This window comes from Teleopsis dalmanni, chromosome X (assembly GCF_002237135.1).
Source record: "Teleopsis dalmanni isolate 2A chromosome X, ASM223713v2, whole genome shotgun sequence".
NCBI lineage: Eukaryota > Metazoa > Arthropoda > Insecta > Diptera > Diopsidae > Teleopsis > Teleopsis dalmanni.
In genome coordinates this window covers 31011777-31030076 of record NC_051848.1, presented here as the reverse complement: position 1 = coordinate 31030076, position 18300 = coordinate 31011777, and the positions used below count along the sequence as shown (strand labels likewise).

The following is an 18300-nucleotide window of genomic DNA, read 5'->3' as shown; positions in this document are numbered from 1 at the left end:
GCTTGCTACTGTTTTCATTGCTGTTTGCATAGTTTTTGTTGTTGTTATTTTGTATGTTAATGATATTAGCGATAATGTTTTTTTGCGTAAATGAGTTTTTTTTTTTTTGTTGTATTTGCCGTTAATTATTTTTATGGCAGGTTGTTTGACAAAAGCGGCAGAACTTTGTATTTTTGTTGCTAGCGCTGTGATGACATCAAAAATGCTCATCTTCTTGTTGCAATCGAAATTGTGCAATTTTTACAAGTGTTGCATTAATTTTCAATTTACTATTATTTATATTTTTTTTTGTTTTTATTACTGCAAGATAAAATGCTGCTGATTATTATGTTGTTAGGAATATTATAATAATTAAAATTTAACACATCACTTACATACATATGCAGTGTGTATATGTGTGAATTTCATATTCATATATAATTATATATTTGATATGATGATTGATTGTAAATTCATAAGCAGATACATTTTATGTGGCATACAGTGTTGCATGGGATAACAAAGAAGCAAATTAGCTTAAATTAGCAAAGACTACAAAATACACATATTATATGTCTGAAGTATTTCCCCAATCTTAATGACTATTCATATCCGCATTTTGCAAACAATAGTTGAAGATTTCAATCTGCAAATTTCATTCACTGCTAATGCAATTTTAATATCTCTTCATATCTTTTTTAGTTAAATAGATTCAGAATCACTTACTTAAGATACCAATTAGTACAAGATGAGAAGCGGCGCTTGTGCATATGCAGGTGTGATGTGATTATACATTCAGATCGCTCCAGAGACCCCAATTCAGAGAAAACTTTCTATTATTTAGAAAAATAATAAAGTTCTGAGTTTCAAAGCCCATATATGTTATTACTTGGACTTATCAAATTTTTTGCATGGAAAATTGCATAACAGAAACAAGGAGCCAACACAGAGACTGCATAAAAATGGGGGTAATAGCAATTAATTTCTTAAATATTTAAGGTTGCTATAATTCCGTTTGTTTGGTTCATATAACATATTGATAAGTCCAATCATGTGTTGTTTTAAATACAGTCCGCAAAACATTTGGGATTATTAAAATTCATTTCTTAAGAGTTTTGGGTTGCGACAATCCATTTAGGATAATGACTATCTATTTTTTACGAATTTACGTTTGTTATATTCCCGTTTAAGTTTAGATCTTATAAAATCTTGATTAGTCCAATTATATGTTATTTCGAATATGATCTGCAGAACAAATGAGATCATCACAATCCATTTTTTAAGGATTTCAGGTTACTAAAATACCTGTTTAAGTTTGGATCTAATAAAATATTTATTGAATTGATCATACTTACTTATCTGTAATAATAGCAACTTATTCCTATAGCATTAAAGGTTACTGTATTCCCGTTTAAATTTCATAGAGTATTGATTCGCTGTTTGAATATTGCCAAGTATCCGCCATTAGTAGTGTTTGAAAATTGTTATTATTTCTATAATTCTTTTAAAGCTATACCCATTATTCTGTTATATGCTATTATTATTTATCATTGTTCTATAATTGCAAGTGTCAATAATAGAAACCTGAACTCATCCAATGTATACTTAATTTGTGTTATTTCAATTTAATAAATAAATAAATGAATTTTGAGTTTATTGTATTTTTTTGTTAATTTTTAGAACTAACGCATAAACAACAGTTATATAAATAAAATTATATCGTTAACAATAAAATAAATATTTTTTTAAAACTAATTTATGTAAAAAATAAATATTATTTATTAGTATAAACACAATTGAAAGTAATACTATTAAGCATATCAATTTGGATAAAGTAATTTTAGGTTGTTTTGCGGCTTTTAATACTGGAAGATATAATTTAAATTGTACAAAAATAATTTTAATAATTTAATTATATATATAAACAAATTTTTTAGTTTTTGTTATTTTGTAGAGTTGTATTTCTATAAGAAAAAAAATCTATAGTCATTATCTAAAGAAGTAACGTTATGAGTTAATCGTACTGTACGAAACTAACCCCATCTACGATACTGCACAAGCTTGTGAGTTATCTTGCAAGTAGTATATCTTTAACGTTGGATAATTGTTTCGACTTTGCTGAAATACTAATTTATCCCTTTATTAGTTAATATAATTAATAATTTATATTGAATTTTTTGATGCCCTGAAGTTCGTTTGCTTCGTGCATCGATCTATTGTTGTAATTTTGTTAGTTGTTATTATTACTATTGAAAGTTGACACTCAACTCTAATCACAGCAATTAGAATTAACACAATTCCTATAGTTAAAATAACAACGATTATTTCCTTTTATTACAATAAAAGAATAAAAGTCAAAAACTAAAATATTTACAATGCAAGCTAAGTAATATAAGTAATACCAACATCGAATATAAAGAATTAATTAATGCCGCAGAAAAAAAGAAAAAGGAAAATAAATAAACTTGCGTTTATACTAAAGATATATTTATTGTAGATACTTTATATAAATTATTAAAATTATTAAATTGAAAATTCTAAGAATAAATCTATATTTAAATGAACGTTGAATGTCATAAGTATTCTTAATACTGATGCAATTCGTATTATATTCTCAACGTGTAAACTGTTCAAAAATATGGATAGATATAATTATTTAATAGATCACATTTAGAAATTTACAAATTTTAGTACTTGATAGAAATTTTGCTATACATTTCTTATTTTTTACAAAGTCAACAGAAGTGCAATTTTTGATTATTATCATAAAATTATGAATATGCAGATATATACATAGCTGGAATTTTAGGAAAGAAATTGTACTCAAAACCCTTCAGATTCTTGATTCTGATTCTTGATACTTTTATTTGTTATTTGTTTTAAATTCTTAAATCTTTCGGACCTAACGTATTAAATTAGCCATGCTGAACTATACCATAATCAAGTAATTTCGATTTGATATAGGCCTTTTCGAACTCAGTTACCACTTTATGCTAATCAAGAAAAGTAAAAGTTCACAGTTTCTGCAGAAACTGCCAAAAAATTTTGCCAAAGGGGATCGTTGGGTTAAAGTTTCAGGAAAATCATAATGTATTGTATAACTAATAGTAATTAAAATATCCAAAACTCATTTACTATTATTTAATATCACAAAAAATTTAAAATGACAAACTCATTAAAATTAAAAACAAAATATTTGATTTGTATTTTATTAAGTGTTTGAGAAATTCCGAAGAGAGCTACTTGTGGCATTAGTGGTTATGGATCAATGCCGCAAGAGAGCTACTTGCGGCATTGGTGGTTATGGTATTGATAAAGCATAAATTAACTATAGAAAGATATATAAATCGATTTTTAAGGTTACCATCATCCTTGATCCTTCATAGACAATAAAAAGAATCTATTATTTTTGCTTGAAATTTAAAGCTTATTTACATTAAGACCGAAAAGTTTTCGGAAATTCTCATTTAAAATTCGCGCGCTGTATATTTTTCGATATTTTAAGTTTATGTAGTTTGGCAGCACTGTCCTTAATTACTATGCCAAAAATGAGCGCGATCTGTCAGACAGTTCGTTTACGGCAGCTGTTGAAACCAGTTCACCTCAGTAGGGCGTTGCGAAAAAAACAATGGAAAAAAATATTGAACAAAGAGTTTGCATCAAATTTTGTGTTTCGAACGAAATTTCGTGTGCAGAATCGTTGCGAATGCTACAAAAGGCTTATGGGGAATCAGTTTTATCGAAAACTCAAGTTTATGAGTGGTACAAAGCCTTCCAGGACGGTCGTACGACCGTCGAAGACATTTCGCAACGCACTACTGAGGTGAACTGGTTTCAACAGCTGCCGTAAACGAACTGTCTGACAGATCGAGCTCATTTTTGGCATAGTAATTAAGGACAGTGCTGCCAAACTACATAAACTTAAAATATCGAAAAATATACAGCGCGCGAATTTTAAATGAGAATTTCCGAAAACTTTTCAGTCTTAATGTACTATAGCTAGAATGATCCGATTTAGGTCAAATATACGCCGTTTTATTTGATAACTAGTTGCTATTTGAAAGGTAATTTTATTATGCCTCTCACACAGAAGTCCTCGTTTCTATTGGGAAAAAACTTAGAAAGTCGATTTTCACAAACTTTTCGTGAAGAAAATTTTTGACCAGAAAAATTGTTTGCATTGGACAGAAACAAATGGTAATCACTTGGTGCCAGGACTGGACTATAAGGTGGATTCATAAGAATTTCATAAGCTATTGTCGATGTGTGTGGCCTGGCATTGTCCTGTTGGGACATAGATATAGATACATTATTAGGTATATATACTATAACTGTTATTGTATCGATGCTTTATTTGAAAGACTACTGTATTGCTCTTAAGATGAATAAAATTATGCATACACTGTAAGAAGATTCGCTTATCGAAAGTGCAGTCAAACAAAACACCTCTTGTGGTAGCTGGTTAAAGGGATACGTAACCAGTCTGTCTGGTTAAATAGATTTCAGTCCTCTCTCTTATCGCCATTGGGGGAGGACTGAGTGGTTTTGGCTCATATTTTGACAGACTTGCATGTTACTGATTAGAGCACAAATAAAAGCACAAAGTCTGAAATTATTTACTCCATTCATTTTGTTAGTGATGAAAATTGGTTTATAACTTAAGTGGTGGCAAAAATAAAAAGTGCATATTAGGCGACTCTTTCATGATTGAGTTTAATAACTAAATATAATAAAAATTTATTAAGATATCATTTACGTTTTACTTTTGATAGTAACAATACTTTTCAGTGTGAATTTTGTTCGCTTACCCTCCAACTATTAATTAATGCAGTAATTATTTGTCTATCTCATGTTTAGAACTTATAATAAAGTATTCTTATGGCTTTTCAAAGATACTCAGTAAAATTTGTTTATTCTCAAGTCAACAATTCATTTACTTTTTTATTGAAGTTTACATGACGAGCACCACCAAAACACGTAGCACACGCCACAGGTAAGTCGGTCATAAAATTCTAATTAAAATGGCGGTAAACAAGAGTAGAAATTCAATGTGCGAACGGCTACAAGCGAAAGGATATAAGCTGCATACATTTCAGTAATGTGATAGTTAGTTCTTAAACCGGACGCAGATATGCAGAGCTGCTCGAAAAATACCGCAAGGACTCCGATAAACAATAATCAAAAACGTAAAAATCATATATGGCGACGCGTTTATAAGAAATTTTTTGTATCTCATAGTTACTATGATGCCATTCAACCGGTACTCTTCTGTACGTATGTGTATGGCATAACGTCGTTTCGGGTCGCCAGAAATAAGTTCGGTACCAAATCTATCAGATCAACTTGGTTCGGCTACATAAATCCATTTCTGCGTATAGTGGGTTTCGCGTTAAGTTATGTATATGCTATATACTATAATGAATCACTTATCGGTTACTTTTCTAATTCGTATGTATCGAACTTAGGTACGAAGCTGCACTTCTTTTTTGGATTCGTAGGTGTAAGTGTCGTCTTCACATCGTCAGCCATTTATAAAAGTCAATTGTTACATACTATTGACCTCTTCACAAAAATCGATCGTCATTTCGAGCTAGTAAATACGAATTGTAATTATTCAGTGATATTATGCTGTGTACTTAGCTATATGGGAGTTATATTAAGTTTGGTGATTACTTGTATGGTATTATGCTTACGCTCACTATATCTGATGAATGTGCGACCATCACCATTTCTGCTCTATATATTCATATCGGAAATGTTTGGCATACCTTTATGGATAACATTATATTGCCTATTAATAACGTCACTAAACCGTAGAATCGATGTTTTAAATAAGGTAAGTACAGTAGTGTTATATAATTTTTAAGAAAGGTTTTAGAAGTTCAAGAATAAAATTTTTTTTAGACACTTTATACAGAATAGCAAAAAATAATTGAAAAAAATGATTTATAAAGTAATACAGCAAATACATAATTTATTATATACTGCGTATTATTATATATATTAGATGTATTATATCTCTAATTTGATTCGGACAATAGGTTTGTTTGTAATTTTAGCTGTCAATTGTTGTTGTTTTCAATGTAGAATGAAAACTTTTGACAGCTAAAATTATAAACAAAACTCTACTGTGAATCCCGTTTTAGTTACATGTTATTAAGTACGAATCCCGAGTGAGTCCCTTATTAGATGTATGTTATTTTGTACGACATTAATATGACCCAAGTATTTACTAATTGATTACTCCCATTTGTATTATGCTTATACGTATATCATATTTCATTTTGTGAGATCCCGGCATACATATATTTATTGACGTGAATTTTTGAGTTTTGTCTACATGATATAATAAACTGATTGCGTCCATTTGTCTATCTGAATATACGGGTTATATATAAAATAGACATTCAACTAGTACTGAAAAGAGAAACAGTTAACATTTTTAAGATAGAAACGTATTCTCAATTTAACATTAATTGCAAAGAAACCGTATACTAATTTTTCCGATAAGAAAGATACTTTAGATATTAATGGAATAGCATTTATAATATTAAAAATATAAATGTTTAAAGTACATAATTATTCACAATTCACAGTTCTGTTAAACAAAGGTATTTGAACAGCATACTTAACCATCATTTCCAAATATACCACCACAAGAAATTTTTTTTTTTTGTTTGCGGTGTGGAGGTGGGGAATATCTATGCAATATCTATCATGATCCACCGCTCCGGAAAGTGATTGCCCGACCACTGGCAATATAACTTAAACAAATGTGACTAAAATCACTATTATATTAATAATCATATTCGTAATAGGATTAGTTTTCAAAATTTTTTTTAAAAATTAAAACAAATGTCGATTTTATTAGAAATGATCTAGAAATTTATCAATTCATTTCCATTTTCCACGGTGGAAATGTTAGCAGCAAAAGTCAATCCAATCCAAAAGTTTGATAAGTAATCTCAGAGAGGCCAAGATATCCTATATATTCGAATTAATCCAAAAATTAGTAATTTTAAATACATTGTCATGTGTTACTTTCATTTAAGAAGTAATAATTAAATTTAACTCAAGTATTAATAATTTTAATTAAATTGAGTTAATTGATTTAAAATTAATTAGTTAAATATCAGGTATTAAGTAAAAATATAATAAATATAATAAAAATATAATAGTGTGGTTCAATGTGATGATATAACATGATATAACTTCCTGCATTTTAAAAGGTCGATATTTAATGAACCTTGTTTAGAACCCACCCCTTTATATCATGTCTTATATAAAGTATGTATATATGATGACATAGTACACTTTGGGAATCACTGTGACGATTACGGGCAATTATGATAATGATAATTTTACACGACCGTTAAATTAAATAAATGACTTCAAATCATTTAACAACAAAAACTAATGTGTTTGCATTTTAACATAAAAGTTCACACCCTACCACATGCAGGTATACACAGTCAGTACTAGATTTCAGGCATTAATATTTATGTAGTATTTATAATATGTGTAGACAAGATAAACATAATAATATTAATGACACAACTATTAAGTCCTTCGAGTATAATTTTTTTTTTTTTGCTTTTGCATTTTTATATTATAAAATATTTTTTAAAAATACTTTATTAAATTTGATTTCAACTTCAACATGACAGTAGTGACTATTTTTACTTTAATATAAACTGTGGTTTTTAATAGAGAGGTTTCCAAAAGGGTATGAGTTCAACCCTTGATACTTGCAGTCTCAAGACATTATTTACGAATAATTAAATATAAGGAAAAATTCCAACACCACTGATGATGGGTATTTGGCAATACTCGAAACAGCTGCATGGTCAGCCAAAAATTCAATTAATTAAAAATAAATAAAAATTTTTGTTGTTGCAATTTAGTACTATTCGAAACCTCTCTATTAAAAATACTTGTCTATAAAAATTTATCTAATGAATGCTCAAAAGTAAATCTGTTTTTAATCTGTGGTATAGTAAATGAATACTACTCGTAATAAATAATCCTTATTGTGTTTTTAAATACTTATTATTGTGTTTTTAAATACTTAAATCTTTGTTAATCCTTAATAATACCTTTTTTACTACTTTGATAATGAGAGATTACATGTTATTGAAATGAAATTAAAATGTTATTAAAACTGTAAACTTTGCATGTTTACATCTCCAGTTTTTGCTGTTATGGTTGGTTGGTTGGTTGCAGTGGCAGGTCGTAAGATAACTTCAAATGTACCTCAATTAGCGATTTTTCGCCGTTTTGTTACCACATTCCTCGCAAGAACCCTAGTATAGAAGAGTAGAGACTACATCCATCCCACTGAATTTATGTAATTTAATAGGTTTTTCATCTTTACCATTGAGCAGTCTGATAAACTATCACAAAAGTATTTTCCTAAGAACCTATATCTTCTGGCTGCTAGAGCTGGGCATTCACAGAGAAAATGTATTATTGTTTCTTTCTCCTGCGGGTTTTGCTGTTATACCTTTGAAGACGATCATGATAAATCGTGCCTTTAAAAGTTTCAAAGCAGGGATATAGCAGTAAATTTGCTTACTTCTAGATAGAATCTAATAGGTTAAAATGATAAAAACATCAACAAATCCAAGAGGGTGGTACTAGAATTGTCGTAAAAATCTTGAAAAATTGGCTTCAGTGTCACTTATATGTCACTTATTATATGTCACTTAGAACATTATTATACTCTGTTTATAAAATATATCGAAAAAGATAAATATAGTCGAAAATGTGTATATAAAGCAGATTGTTAAGGACACACTTTCCCGAATTTCAATTGGCCCCACCTTCATAAAACGCATCATAACTTACGATTAGATATGGGTTTGCGAGTAGCACATATAAACAGATATACTTTAAACAGACTCTTGATTATAATGTAAAAGATAAAGAAAGTATGGCTTTTGTTTTTTTTTTGGCCAGTCCTAATCTTAACATGGATCTGGAATATATGTACTGTGTCAATACTCCTCTTTGCTAAAAATTTATAGAAATTTAAAAAAAAAACGTAATTATCATAAATTTAAAATAATTTTCGAATTAAGGGATATAGATCGGTTAATGTCATAATCTTTAATTTTTTTTAATAAGCTTTATTGGAGTTTAAGTTAAGGTTTTTGTGACTTAAGTTGAGTAAAAAGCATCAAATTATTGTGCATTATATGGACTAAAACTTAATTTGTGACTTAAGTTCAAGTTGAATATGCCATTTTGGAAATACTTAGATTTGTTTAATTGAACGTTCTATTTTTGTTTATAATTCGGTTAATTTTGAAAATAAATACTAATATTTTTTTTTGTTGTGAAACAAAGAACCACATCTCATTTCTTAGTAGCAGTCCATATACCCGTTTATATGAATTAAGTTACATTTCAACAATGAAATCTTTTGTCCATTCTTTATAAATTAAAATAAAACTCAAATATTTTTTTACTAAATAAATACTGACAAAATTATTTATATATCGGACACACACGCAATATAATCCGTGAAATATTTTTAGAAGATACGAGGTCAACGGCACGAATAAATATAATTTTATTAATATACTCACCCTTAACTAGGACTTTTTTGGGTTAAGCAAATTTTTACTTCAAATGAGACTATTAAACTGTATCTAATAAACTAATATATATATTAATAAAAATTATATTTATATTTGGTTAGCCAAAAATTTAATTAATTTGTTAATAATAAAATTTATTGTTATAATTCATTGCTGTTTGATATACCTGTCCTTTAACTTCTAGGAGAAGCAAAGGGTTTCTTTGCTATGTCTGCTATATATATTGCCTTTAATAAAAGTATTATCTGAAGTGGAATATTTTTTTTATTTGAATTATATTGTAATTATATATGTTATTGTAGTTATATATTAACTTAATATTTAATTTATTTAACAACTTATTCATTTATTAACCTTTATTCATCGTGCTACTGTACTAGATTAGATTAAATTAGATTTTAAAACGAGTTGAGAACTTGTCACCACGTGACTGCATTCTTTGAGCGGGGATTAAAGTGACATTCCCACTTCAGTTCCATAGACGAGTAGCAGTTAAGCACGTCATTATGTTCTTTGGAGAGATTTTGCCTAATTCCGTTATAAGTGGATAAGCAGTGAATAAGTATCGAAGTTTGAGTCTGGCGAGACTATCACAGTGACACAGAATGTGTTCTGCTGTTTCCTCTTCTTCGCAACAAAGTCCTCAGCTACCGTCTTCAGCTACCGACATACATAAACAAACATATATATCAAAAGAGCATAACGATTCCAAGTGGTTTAAAGATATTGTATAATAATAAAAATAAATTTTTAATTTTAAACTCAATATAACGTATACTTATTAGGTAAAAATCTTTATACCATACTTTGAAGTATCTGTCAATCGATCTTCTTGTTTGTATAGTGTTAACATACGGGTATTATAAACATGAATATAGGTCATTCTTTCACAAATCGGATAGATTTTGTCAAAAAAATTCGATTTGGCTGAAGAAATGAATAGAAAACATTTTTGTGTCGTATTTTGTTAAAAATTAATTTAAAGGTACTATAGTGCGTATGAGTGACATAAAACGCGTCGGATAAATAAATTTTTTTTTGAATTTCTAAAAACTTTCTCAGCATTACGTTCCTAGATTAGGTTCTATACATAAGAAAGAACAAATCATGCCTCAAATAATGCCTCTACGAATAGAATAGTTTTGAAATTTAACAATTAAAAATAATAAAAAAATATAATTAATTAATTAATTCAATTATTCTACAGCTGGTTTATGATTTCGTTCTAATATATAAATACAGCAAGTAGAATTGTTAATAAAAATTTTCATAGCAATAGTAACAAAACTCCAGAAATAAATATGCGAACAAAAAAGTCAAGTACGGCTTTGGATCAGTTGGTTAAAGGTGCGCTGATTCTGAGCTTCACATTTGGCAGGACCCGAGTTCGATTCCTGGTACTTGCAGTCTCAAAAATAATTATTACGAATAATTAAATACAAGAATTATTTCCAAGACCACTGATGAAGGGTATTTGGCAATACTCGAAACAGCTGTATGGTCAGCCAAAAATTCAATTAATTAATATAATTTAAAAAATAAATTTTTGTTGTTGTTTCACTTCTGTTCGAAAACCTCTTTATGTAAATATAACAAGTTTCTATTAAAACTATAATAGTCACTTTCGTCTGGAAAATTTGACGTTAAATTATAACTTATTCACAAAAACAATGCCGCAATAGTTATATTTATTTTTTAAGCAACAATTATTAGTTAAACCAATTTAATAATAAAAAATAACAATTTCTCTATATTCTATATAGAAAAATTTTTATAAACTTTTAAAGGCAATAACATCCTGAAATTGTTGCGTTTTATATAGAATTATATTACAAATCGAAATCACAAATATAAGAATTTTTACAGTATATCCATTGAAAATTTTTATTTTAAATTTAATGGTTAACATTACTTCTTACATTAGTAATCTAACTATTTCTTAAATGTTCAATCAATTATCTTTAAAACGGAACATATTTCAAGTTTCTATCATTTATGGAGCCTGGGATATGGCCGTTTAAAAATGTGTCTACAATGCAGATTGTCAAAACTTCATGGGTCTATATCTAGAATACTTCGTACAGTACAGAAAATACAGTATTAATTGGTATCATATAGATATGTGTACTTTTTAAAGTACATATCTCTTGGATATGGATCTCTTTATAGAAATTACATATTATATATATATAATGCATTGAAGTTGCATAGAAAATTTATCAAAATTCAAAATCAAACCAACATACACGAATCAATAGTACATCAAATTTTGACAGGAGATATAATACATACCAATTACTTTAGCCAGACTCATCGGAACTAGATTTAGCGCCACTGACTGGAAACAATTAAATTTATGTACATTCAAAATAATTATAACTATTGAATAGAACTAGCAGAGATAATGATAGTTTTAATATTGTATAACCTTAAATATCATATGCTTGATATAATATTTTAAATTATATACGAAAGAGTGATCGTAAGAGAATACTAGAGATAAAAATTGTATTTATGTAAACATGAAACTATTTAACACGAGCACGTGCTTTCTTAACTGATGTGAAATATGTTTATTTTTAGTAACTTTAAATCTGGTAACCTTTTAAAAGCTGACAGGTAATCTGACTTAAATTCTATTATAAAATATTGAAATTTATATTCAAAACAAATATTAAGCTGAAAATCATGACGAGGCGTTATGAGACTCACTTCTCTGTCAATGTCTTTCACAATTCATTGCTAAATTTGAAGCAAGGAAGACAAAAAGTCGATCTAGTGCTTACGAAATTACTTCGAAGCCAAGGGATTATAATGGACTATAATGTTCGAACAATAAACAACATCAGTATATTGTAATTATAGTTGCTCGGTAAAAAACAGTAATTTATAATATTTTTCTCAAAACATGCTCTGAAAGAATCTTACTTTTAACGAGATAATATGTTTTTTGATAACAAAATCATCAACTTTAAAGTAAGTTTTTGAAGACAACATAATCTCAAGAAATGGTTATATGGTATGGCCTCACCTGAGGTTATAAACCAATGACTTTAGTTGTTTTATGCATTTTTAAATAACCAGCAAGATTTGAAGTCTTGAAAATCAATATGAAGTGTACTATTTGTTACTACATCTAATACTTGAAAAGTGCCCGAAAATTGGTGGTCTAAAATGGGTTTATTAAGGTAATGAATACATGAATGAAGTTTCATAATGGACACATGTGAAATAATTTTTCATTATTAATGATAATTGTGCAATTATTTATTGAATATATTTGAGTTATTTGCTACAATTGTATCTTTATTACAAAATTAAATTCGGTAGCTATTAAATATTTTATTTTAGAGTTTTAATAATTGCTAATTTTACGATTATCTTATAAGAGCATTAGATATATATAGGCATAGGGATTTTAAATTGGAGGCACTTCAATTAAAAAATTTTTATATCATTGCTCTCTCAAATTAAGTCCACTTAGAAACGTAGTCTTTGCAGAATGCAGTAAAGAGTAATTGGCGAAACCTTTTAATATTATTAATCCCGAGCACTTACAGCATTGGGAATGTAAGAAGATAAAATCTTAAGACAGGCGTGCGCACTTAAGTCCTTACGGAAATTCGCATTTGTGTAAATATTTGCCAGTGCAAGGAACAGGAAATTGTTTCCTTTCAATTTGGTTTGCTCAATTGCCAATAGACGCAAATAAATAAAAGCGCAACTCTAAGCATTCGTGACTCACATTACCTCAAGAGCAATGGAAGCTTAAACAATAAAAATTCAGTGATAATCCATTAAAAAAAGAATGTAGTATTTTGAAAATTATATATAAATTATATTCATTGTTTTAAATAAAGTGGTGCCAACTCGTTAAGAACGGAGAAGATTCTCTTATATCTAACCAAAAATGTCAACGAAATTGGAACGAGTCCGCAAATATTTCATATCAAAACAAGTTTTCGAGACCCTGAAGCCGGTGTTTTTTCTTACTTTTTTATACGGTTTAACACCTTTTCGTATTACAAAGCATAAAAACGGTGACACAAATGTGAAGACCTCGTTTTTTGGTTACGTGAATATCGCTTTATACATAATTCTTTACGGTGTTTGCTATATTGTGTCGTTGTTGCATGAAGAGTCTGTGGTCGGTTACTTCTTTCGCACAAAAATTTCGAATGTCGGTGATACAATGCAAATATGCAATGGTCTTATTACCGGTGCGGTTATTTATACGTCAGCGATAACACAACGTCATAAGCTACTGAGTATCCTCGTCATTCTACACAGCTTGGATGAAAATTTCCAAAGCATTGGCATTAAAGTAAAATATTCGCGTATATTTTGTTTTTCAATTGTGATGATTGTGTTCAAAACACTAATTATTGGCATTTATTTCGTGGGTGTTTATCTTTTATTAAAATCTGTAGATGTCACTCCATCATTTTGTATATGTGTGACATTTTTCTTGCAACATTCTGTGCTCTCCATTGCAATTTGTCTGTTCTGTTTAATTGCAAGAAGCTTTGAAAGACGTTTGGTTATATTGAATAAGGTAAGTACTTTAACTTTGGAGAATGTGATTACTTACCAAATATAAAATACATGACTAATAAAAAATATATACATCATATATATCAGTAAAAAGAAATAAAAATGAAATAATTAAATCACAGAAACGGAGTTATAATATTAAGCGGGTATTACACATCAAACTTGATCGTACGACTTGTAAGACATCGCTTGCTATTACACACATTCACAACCAACATTATTCTGAGCAAAATAAAATAATGCATGCGTTTAAACGATGTTTTTGCTTCCATCCCTTGAAATGAAACAAAATTTTGCATATACCTAAGCCGACGAAAATCCAATTGCACACGAAAAAACATGAGCAAGTCGGACGAAGAATTAAAATACTTTGATATTTATCCGACTTGTGGTTAGATCTGCAAATATTGCTATTACACATGAGACTTGCCACAAATATCGTATTTCAACGCACAAGTTGTATGACCAAGTCTGATGTGTAATACCCGCTTTAGTCACTATAATTAACTACAATTATTTACAATTAGTTTCTAAATGAAATGAGTAATTTTGTCATAACTTACTTTGAATTTTACTAAATAAAAAAGTAGTGAACTACAACAACAAAAATTGATTTTTATATTATTTTAATTAATTGAATTTTTGGCTGACCATACAGTTGTTTCGAGAGTTGCTAAATACCCATAATCAGTGGTCTTGTATTTTATTATTCGTAAATAATTTTTGGTGACTGCAAGTATCAGGAATTGAACTCGTGCCCTGCCAAATTTGAAGCTCAGAGTCAGCGCTCCTTTATCAACAAACCCAATGCCGGATTCTGCAAATTGATTTTAAAAAATATGATTTTTCAATAATCCATTTTTATTTTACCATTAATTTATGTTTAATGAAGTTATGTTTGTATCACTATTCGTAAAAATTGCTTACACTAATAACGGGTGTTCAACACTTACAGGTGTCGAAAAGTAATTATAAAATTTAGTATATGGTCATATAACTGTTTATTTATATCAGTATAATATTCTAGATATTCTATTAATATTCTAGATATAGGAACATCGAAGGGAACGGAAAAGCTGCCAGTTTAACGCACTCCAGTGCTTCCCTAGCGGTATTGGCTTATGTTACCCTAGAGAAGATTAAGAGTAGTACTTACTTCTACGTTCTTCAACTTGTCAATAACAAATGGAAGTGCCTTCCATGTGGAACTTCCCGGTTAATATAGCCCGTCTACATTAAAACTAGAATTTGGGAACTTATCAAAAGAGATCTTATGCAAAGCATTTTTTATAGCAATTCGTGTGTAGTGTATGTACGCAGAGATACTGAGCATTCCTCATAATCCTCATTGCAGAAATTATGGAAACCTGCAAACAAAAGGAATCATTAAATACCTTCTCTGTGAATGTCAGGCTTTGGCGTTCAGCAGAAATAGGATTTTAGGAAGGTACTTCTTTGACAGTTTTTCAGATTATTCATTGGTAAAGACGAAAGACCTATTATTATCTTAATTCGAAATATTATTTTGTTCCAATCTCTTTTTGGAAAAAAATTAAAATAAATCGACACATTATTTGCGTTATTGCAAACATTAATTTCATTGCTTGGATACCAAGTTAGTTAAGAATAAGTAAGGATTCAAATTAGCATGAAGTGATGTATACACTCTAAGTCTATATATGTGTTAGAACTGAAGACCTTCTTTAAGTATAAAGATCATATAGATTTCATATAGATTCAGATCATATAGATTCAGGTGTATGATTGCCCCTTAATAATAATAGTTCATATCTTAGATATATCAAACTCGATACAGCTAGATGCTATGGTGTGGTTAAGATAACAGTACAAGAATGTTCAGTTAATTAGACTGAGGTAAGTTGGGACTAAGAGTCACTCTGTCAAGTGTGTTTAATTTTAAAAAACTTTTATGTTCTTTTCGTGTTCGCATGTATCTAGTAGACATAGAGTCGTGTGATTTAGTAGTATATTACTACCTGTAATTAGACCTATTTTTAACGTAGTATATGATAAAAATTATTTGTGAATTTATAAATTTATACAATATTTTTTATTTTATATTGTATTTATATTGGACTATTTATTATTTATCCTTAAGCATTGTCACTATTTTCTCCATCGTAATCAAAGTATGTTCTTTTTTAATATACAAGCATTTATTCTGCAATTTTTTACTCGGACTATTAACTAGTAGTCAACTAGCTATACAAACAAGCAGAAATAAATAGATTTTATCATTCGACAGCATTAAATAGCATTAAATGTAATTAATTGCAATATTTAAAGTAATTAAAATAAGCTTAAAACAAGACTTAATTATATTGAACTGACTCAACACGTTTGTTACTCTTACTTTCATTAATTATTAAATTAATTGTCCGAAGTGGAACATAAGTTCGGTTTTAACGTTTTACTGAAGTTTTTAATTATTTTTGGGAATAAAAACCAATGCTTACACGCAATTTATAAATTACCCAACAAGCATTCTATTTAGAATTTTTCTTATCCCGGGTTAAGGATGTAACGCTTTTGTAATTAAGGATGTACTGAATTTGTCAAGATTTCATTCTATACATACCCACATATTGAATTGAATTGTCATAATGAAATGACATTATGTATTCACATCAAGACTTGCCATCATACAATATAGAGTACTTTAAAATCTGCTTAATTGTAAAAAGATCTACAAAAATTGTGATAATTCTTCACATCTATAGTTGTAAAGCTAATTCTCCGATGTAAACACACTGAATACATCTCCGATCTATAAACACATACATTTTGACACAAATGTGAGTCTAAATCATAAAGTAACTGTCCATGATATCTACACAAACTGACTGTATGGTGAGGCATTTAGTCTGGGAGTATGATAAGCATCACTTTCTTCGAAGTGTTGAAGGTGTAACACAAACATGTGATTATCTACTTCTTTCTAGATAACACATTCTGTTTTGGCTTCATTGCGCAAGAAATTTCGCTCATTGAACAATCTCCAAAGTCTTAATAAGTTATTGACTATTATTCTAGATATGACCATAAACTCTGATGGTTTTATTCCACTAAATAATAGTAGATATTTTATTCTAATCATAAGATTTAAGAAGCGGCAAGTATTTTTTTTTTTGTGACTTAGTACCAATTTAGTAGCAATAACCCTTTTCCTTCCTTAATCCTCCTTCCCAAAGAAATATAACTATGCTATATGAATTGCTATTTCTCATATTTCTTTTTTTGGAAAAGGAGTGGTAGCAATCATGCTACCTCGCCTTCAAAAGAAATATTGTTGTTGTTGCCTGTCGAGTTCTGCTTGTGTAGTCCCAGTTGAGAGTGGTGAACGGTACTTGGTCGTCAAACTTGGTGAGGAGTGGTATTGGCACGTAAACACTGCCGTTCTTGGAACCGTAAAAAAAACAATCTATTCTTGGTTTTCTCAGATCCTTCAATCGATGGCAAATGGATTGAATTTGTGTTTTTTTTAATTCAAGTGTTGTGTTTTTTTTTATTAACACAGTGCTATAATATAATAAGTCCCGGATCTCAGCACCCGTTATTGGGTGGAGAAGATTCAAAAATTTTGAGCATTTAATTTTTCTAATTTACCGGACAGAACTGGCATGCTTTAAAATAAATGAACCATCTAAGTTTAGTTCGCTTTACATAGGAACTATTTACCTTTATTTAAATGGGAGAGTCAGAACTTTACAAAGTGATATTGTTAGTTCACTATGTATTTTGAACGTTAACCTTTAAGGTGGTTTTTCAGGTTAGGTGTCTGGACTTTCACTTACAATGGGCAATTATTTGTACTCAAATGGATTTTGGTGTGTAAGACCGCCACTGTGACTTTACCCAACAGTATTGAGACAACCATGCTTTACGGTGAACTACTCTATATCTATATTTTTTTTTTAATGAGCACATATTTTGGATATATAAATGAATATATAAAAACTGCTTTCACGCAAGTTTTTATATGATTACTGACTAAACTTTACAATCGTATTTACTACAAAATGGACCTGTATATAATTATTTTATTTATAAAATTTAATTTACTTGAAAATCATATTAATTGAATATATTTCAAGCTCTGCTTTACTTACACTAAATTGCTGTTGTAGTCGTACATTAGAAAGTC

General features: G+C 29.0%; 1 protein-coding gene across 1 annotated transcript; it reads left to right on the top strand.

Annotated features, from left to right (window-relative positions):
- The first annotated feature begins 5110 nt into the window (after positions 1-5110).
- LOC119688290 lies at positions 5111-17748 on the top strand. Its single transcript, XM_038102969.1, has 2 exons — positions 5111-5815; positions 17674-17748. Exons 1-2 carry the CDS (start codon positions 5111-5113, stop codon positions 17746-17748), a joined length of 780 nt encoding a protein of 259 aa, XP_037958897.1.
- The last annotated feature ends 552 nt before the right edge of the window (positions 17749-18300 follow it).

Excerpts from the sequence above, each read along its gene's own strand:
- LOC119688290 (XM_038102969.1), top strand. The coding sequence starts at position 5,111 with ATGCAGAGCTGCTCGAAAAATACCGCAAGGACTCCGATAAACAATAAT. Across the intron at positions 5,816-17,673 it reads GAATCGATGTTTTAAATAAG|TGCTATAATATAATAAGTCC; the intron begins GTAAGTACAGTA and ends TTATTAACACAG.